This window comes from Cyprinodon variegatus, unplaced genomic scaffold (assembly GCF_000732505.1).
Source record: "Cyprinodon variegatus isolate N-32 unplaced genomic scaffold, C_variegatus-1.0 Scaffold1053, whole genome shotgun sequence".
NCBI lineage: Eukaryota > Metazoa > Chordata > Actinopteri > Cyprinodontiformes > Cyprinodontidae > Cyprinodon > Cyprinodon variegatus.
In genome coordinates this window covers 236,870-243,787 of record NW_015151506.1, presented here as the reverse complement: position 1 = coordinate 243,787, position 6,918 = coordinate 236,870, and the positions used below count along the sequence as shown (strand labels likewise).

Genomic DNA, 6,918 nt, shown 5'->3' with positions numbered 1-6,918 from the left:
GTCTGTGATGGATCTCTGTGGAAACGGACCGCCGCAGCCTCACAGCTCGGCCAGCTGCATTGATTTCCTGTTAATGGAACAGCCGCCTGGAGGAAGCGCTGGAATTAAAATGGCAGCAGAGGAGAGGCCATGTGTGAAATGGAACGCGGCTCATTGATCCACGGATTGAAATTAAACTTCATCACTTCACAGCAACAGGCTTATGCTGAAGACTGAACATTAATCATGAAAAGGTTCAATATCTTAAGAAAGTCTAACCTATGCGGAATTGATCTTACACATAAAGAAAACTATAGAAAGTTGGGTGGAAGGAAGAATGTAAATAAAAAGCACACAAACAGTGAGGATAACCAGAGGGTGGAGCAAAGGTCCTTAGCTGCAGGTGTATCCAGGTCTGCAACTTTAGACATTCTCCTGGTGTTATACAAGAAATGGCAACAGAAGAGAGTCATCAACTTTTTTTCTTTATATAATCAGAATTAAATCACTGGTTCTCTGGAGGAAGATCAAATATGCATCAAATCAAAGCTGCCAGCTCAGTCTGTACAGCATCCAGCTGATCTGGGGTCTGCAACCTGGGGCTCTTTAGACCCTCTACAATGGCTCTTAATAATGGGGAAAAAAGATATTTTAAACTAAATAATACACTATAATAAATACCATTCCTGGAACATTTTAATAGTTTGTATAAAGAATATAGAAATTGAATTTTCACAACAGAGTGACATTAAAAGCATCAGAAAATATGTTTATAGTTCTATTCTTTAATTAGCTTGGAGATATGTTTCATCATACCCTATAGAAGAAAATTCATGCTTCACCTTTATAAATCATTTAGCTTTTCATCGTTTTAAGCTAAAAAAAAAAAAAGTAAATCAACTGTTTTTTAAGATTTGTTCCTTCCAACGCACAGATTTAGGGAAGAAAGCCTTTAGCTACGCAGCTCCTTGTGCGTGGAATTTTTTTTTACAAAGGAAATTAAATGTTTTTAAGTTGAAAATGAAAGAATTTGAAGCAGCCTTGAATATCTGTAATTGTAAATGTAAAGGTTAATGTAATATTTTGAGGCTATTGCTCTTTGGATATGAAAGGTTTCAGACCCCTGCACTAGAGGATAGAATTTAGAAACTAGAAATGGGACGATGAGTCTGTGCTGCTGGAGACCTGAGAACCCGTTTAAAAGGGATTGTTGGAGAAAAACTGAATCTTTAGGTGTTAAGAATACTGGATTAATTAAAGAGGGAAAACAACTGGAAGACTAAACTGCAAAAAAAGTGTATTTATCCTTAATTTGAGTAGGTAAAGGAGATTATTTGCCAATGGAATGAGTATTTTTACTCATAAAATAAGATATTTAGATAAAAATGCACTTAAAATAAGACAATGCACTTGTGTTTTCTTATTTTAAAATGTAAATTGTCTTGTTCCATTGGCAAAATGTCTCTTATCCCCTCAATTAAAAAATAAATGCACTTATTTTAAGAACAAATGACTAATCTAGACTTCAATTTTTTCCTGTGTAAAAACTGTAAAATGAGGCTGAAATATTCTGGGTTGATGCAAACGCTCAGAACCAGATGTGTAGCTTCACCCTGGATCGATCTGACCTGATGCTCTCAGAATATAGAAAAATCACTTTTTTTTTATTTCAACTAAAGATTTCCCCTAAAATATGGCAACAATCTCTGATGAACTGAAAGATCCAATGAACAAATGACAGGAATCCGTTTAAAGCTTTTAGCAGGAAGGGAGGGGATGTACAGATGTTCATCCATGATTTTGGATCATAATCCAGGTCAGAGGTTCTTTTAGGTCCCCGTTTTCCACCCATGATGTCGACTCTCCCCCGTCTGATCGTCTCAGACAAATCAAACCGGTTCGGGTCTTCTGGGTTCAGAGCTGGCTGCTAGTTTCACCTCTGGTGACTGGCAGGATGTTGTCTGACACAGCTGCAGGGCCGCAGCACGGATCGATCGGGTCCAGAACAACCAGAGCCGACGGGGATCGGTTTGTTTTAGTCCAGTTCTGAACATGCAGACGGTCTGATGCCTCTCTGGGAGAATCAGAGATGAACTCGTAGGACGTCAGCAGATTTATTTTATTTGTTCTATCCAGGATGGAAGGTAAGCTTTTAATAATGTTTAACATTTTTCCATTTAAAATAGTTTGCTGGAATTAAGTGGGACCATTTCCTGTTTTAAATCATGAAATAATCTGTTTTTTCTTTGATGCATCATTTCAGTCAAAGAGTTACTGTTCATCTCCTTTATGCTTTTGTTCTTCTTTTTTCCTTAATGTTGTATTTCTACCTCTGTATTAAACTGTTTACTTCAACATCTGTAGACATCTTATTAGATTCCCGCTCCAACATTTATTGTTTATTAGATTATATTATTATTTGAGCTTAATATCCTACATCTATTTAAAGCTTTAGTGTTTCTGCATATCAATCAACACAGAGCGACATCACAGCATCGATTGTTTTGGTGAAACAACAGTTCAGAGTAGGCAGAACTGAAAGGATCAGTTTGAAGGATTATTTAATCTAAAGTTACCAAATGAAACCAAAGCTTTAAAGAATAGTTTTATTCATTAGGGATTTTAATACTTTAATTAAAGCTGAATGGCAGCTCACTTAACTATTTGCAAATATAATGGATTTATTCAACCATTTTTGCATTTTCCACAACTAAAATGTTGTGTTCAGGTCTGTCACCAATCTGCTATCTGAAGATTTGAGTTCCTAAGATATATTATTATTTTTCTACAATATTTCTATAAATATTGGAGGAACCGAGGCAGGCTTGATCTACTCAGTTTGTAGTATTCCTACCCATCAATACATGTTTTTTTTTATTCAAAACCTATAAAAAGCTGAATTTAATAATACATATTCTGTGCTAAAAAAAAAAGTTTAACCTTCGATAATTAAAAAACATCTGTTACAAGACTCAAAGGGAATTTGTAATTTTCTTTATAGTCAGACTTGTTGATCCTCTAAGATAAATGTGCCTTTAAATAGTTTAGCAAAACCCCAGGTGATGATGTCATGGCTTTGTAAGGTTCTGATAGGCCAATTCACTATATCTCTACTAGTGGTTAGAGCATATCACGGCCTAGAGTTAAGAGCTTGAAATCCTGAGGTTGTGAGTTTGAAACCCACTCCCACAGACTGCCACTCTGGCTCTCTGCAAGACCCTTAACCCCACACTGCTCCCCGGCTGCTGCACAATGGCAGCCCACTGCTCCCTAAGGGGATTGCTTAAATGCAGTGAATTTTGTTGCACTGTACCTGTGACAGTGTAATCACAAAAAAAAGAACCCCTGAAGAAATTGGATAAGACATCATACCCGCTACAGAAGATGACTCCTAAACTGTGATGTAACAGTCTTGCACCTTTCGGGTGGCCATGCAGACTGATGCTACGTTCACACCGGACGCAGCAGGCGCAGCGAGTTTACATGCAAAGTCAATGGTTGACGTGCGTCAAGGCGCAGCAAAAGGTCCCGCAGCGCGTTTTGAGCAGCAGACGCAGCGCGTCGGGAGCGTTTAAGCATCTGACACGCCGCAAATGCTGCTCGAAATGGAAAAATTTACTTTTGCTGCTCGACGCGCCGCATCAACCAATCAGAGAAGCTGATCTGGGAGCTGGCAGCTAGACAGACACATCGCTGATGATACAGAGCGCTGTGATTACTCCTCTGAAACAGTTTATTGATGCCTAAATTAGCTTAAAATGCTAAAACCTGCCGGCAGAATATGTACGCTTTTATTATCCCGGAGCCTGCAGTTTGGATTATTTAGATGAAAAACACCTACCAGCCGCTGCGGCGAACCGCGAGGAGGCGACCCAGCCAGAGGCTGCTGTTGAATGGGATTCCTACTGTCGGCTCACCGCTGGTATGTGGGGGTCTGAGCGCCTCCGACTGAAATAATATTGGAAGGCAAGATGATAATCTGGATGAACTGACTGCACTGATTAAGTTTTCAGGTGGACTTTCTCACTTAAAAACATAATAAAACTACTTTCCCACTGATCACAGCAAATATAGCTGCAAGGCAAAGAAAGGATAGGGTAGCTCCGCCCAACAGGTGTCAGACACACTTTTGCACCGTGCAGCCCGAGCAGCAAAGCTGCTTCAGCCGCGCGTCAGAACTAAACTGGTACAAGCAGCAAAAATGAAGCAGCAGACGCGATTTTGCTGCTCCTTCTGCGTCTGGTGTGAACGTAGCATGAGGCTGATGGCAGAGTTGATTCCTGGCATCCTAAAAACTCGAATTCAAGGTTTAACCCTGGTTTCATTCAGCTTTCAGCCATTGCATTTACATTATATTACTCTGGCAGCAGTTCCTACAAATGACCGTAGCATGTGTAGCACATACTGCTGAGTAGAACATGTGGAATGTATATGGCCGTATCTGCTGTAGTCTTGTAGTAGTAGCAATTCAAAATGGCCCTTGCCAGCCGAATGGCAGCCGAATGGCAGCCTACTCCCCTGCGACTCCCAGAAAAATCCCCTCCAACTTCCAGCCACTGACCTCCTGGGCGGTGGCTCCACCCTTTCACTGAATTACAGGGTCTGACCAAGAGATGACGCTTCTCTTTATATCTTTATGTCCACGAATCATGAGAGAGAGAATATTTTAGGACAAAGCTTGATGTTTAAAAAGGAATTGTAGGGGACCAGCCAAGGGCCATGGAAAGTTGGTAAATTTTGAATGGCTACTGCTGTAAATTAAGCTTCATCAAATAAGTGGATTTTGGGGTTAAGCTGCTCTTTAGCATAGAGGGAAGTTGCTTGAGGTGGTTACGAAATGTATGCTGGATGTCTTCTTTTGCTAGCTAATAATACGCTTTGAAAGGTGTCCATTTTTTGGGATAAGACTGCGACTCCTTGAGGTATCCTATCTGCCCAAGGAACACCTTGCGATTCCAACCCCGATGATTCAAATGTATGTTTCTAAGTGTGTCCGCAAATGGCATCAAACACTGATGTAGAAATGTCTCTGGATGAGTATCTACTGTAAATCTAAAGTCTAGATCTCTGACATCCTCACAATGGGCCCAAGATCTTTGTGTATTAACTATTCTGAATGTGTTTGTTTCTCCACTGATTCTAGCCCTGCTAATGTAAAAAATGGGAGACTGGAACTTCCTGGGGGGGATCTTGGAGGAGGTGCATATCCACTCCACCATGGTCGGCAAGATCTGGTTGACCATCCTGTTTATTTTCCGGATGCTGGTGCTAGGTGTGGCCGCCGAGGATGTGTGGAACGATGAGCAGTCCGACTTCATCTGCAACACGGAGCAGCCTGGCTGTCGAAACGTCTGCTACGACCAGGCTTTCCCCATCTCCCTGATCCGCTACTGGGTGCTCCAGGTGATCTTTGTGTCCTCCCCCTCCCTGGTCTACATGGGCCACGCCATCTATCAGCTGCGTGCACTGGAGAAGGAACGCCACTGCAAGAAGGTGGCTCTGCGCCGGGAGCTGGAAGCCGTTGATGCAGAGATGGTGGAGGTGAAGAGGAGGATCGAGAAGGAAATGAGGCAGCTGGAGCAGGGGAAGCTGAACAAAGCCCCACTGAGAGGCTCCCTGCTGTGCACCTATGTAGCCCACATTGTTACTCGCTCTGTGGTGGAGGTGAGCTTCATGACTGGTCAGTACATCCTCTATGGACACCGCCTGAGCACGCTGTATAAGTGTGAGAGGGACCCGTGTCCCAACATGGTGGACTGTTTTGTCTCCAGACCCACGGAAAAAACCATCTTCATGATGTTCATGCAAGCCATCGCTTGCATCTCCCTCTTTCTTAGCCTGCTGGAGATAATGCATCTAGGGTTCAAGAAGGTCAAGAAAGGTATTCTCAACTACTATCCCCACCTCAAGGATGATCTGGATGACTATTATCTGAACAAGTCCAAAAAGAACTCTGTTGTCCATCAAGTTTGCGTTGGAACTTCGGTCGGACGCAAGAGCACAATTCCCACTGCTCCCAGTGGATACACATTACTGCTGGAAAAACAGGGCAATGGACCCAACTACCCCCTACTCAGCGCCTCCTCTGCCTTTGTGCCTATACAAGGGGATCTCGGCGCAAAGCCGGACAGCCACAAGGACACCAAAGAGGGAGTGCCAAGTCCCACAGAGCAGAACAGCAACTCTAACAACACAAGCAGTGAGACACGCTCACCTCCTGTGGACAAAGAAGATGAACCAGAGGAGCTGTCCTCAACCCACCATGATGAACTGGAATGTGGGAGCTCTGAGTACCCTACTCTTCCTGTGGCAGACACTTCATCCTCCACCACATTGTCTGGCATGACGAGGAAGATACGAAGGCTCAGTCCACCATGGAACTGTTCAACGGTGGTGGAGGGAAACTGCTCAGACAGTGGAGACTCCTACCGCGGAAACGGCAGCATGAAGCTACGCAGCAGCGTTGCCGGCCCCAGAGCCAGAATCGTCTCCAAGTCAGACACGAAAAGGCCGAGCAGGTCCCAGAGCCCAGACTCTGTCGGGGAGCTGAGCTCAATGTCTCGACAAAGCAGGGAGAGTAATAGTCCTGTCACTTCCTCTCCGAACAGGAGAGTTTCAGCAGCAAGCAGTGGGAGTAGCAGACGTGCCCCAACAGACTTGCAAATTTAAAACAGACTCTTTGTAGGTAGACCAGAACAAAAATCCTGATTGAGTCATCTCTTTTGATTTTTCTTCCGAAAATGCAAAAGTACTGTTGACAATTGAGGGGAAAATGGAGCAGAAAATATTGCAGCGGCTGCTATAATGTGGATACTACAGTAAGAACTGAGCAAAGAGTCAAAGCTCATCTGGATCATGACCAAAAGAGCAAGATCCCAAATAAAAGCAGCTCTAATTAGTTTTCTCTGCAGAGTGGCTAGGCCCCCCCTTAGAGACCAG

At 43.1% G+C, this 6,918-nt stretch overlaps 1 protein-coding gene across 1 annotated transcript; it reads left to right on the top strand.

Moving 5' to 3' along the window:
• Positions 1–2,055: 2,055 nt before the first annotated feature.
• LOC107101093 (gap junction alpha-9 protein-like) lies at positions 2,056–6,648 on the top strand. The gene is made up of 2 exons (XM_015399855.1): positions 2,056–2,123; positions 5,123–6,648. The coding sequence occupies exon 2, from the start codon at positions 5,140–5,142 to the stop codon at positions 6,646–6,648; it is 1,509 nt and encodes a 502-aa protein (XP_015255341.1). The 5' UTR covers positions 2,056–2,123; positions 5,123–5,139.
• Positions 6,649–6,918: the final 270 nt, after the last annotated feature.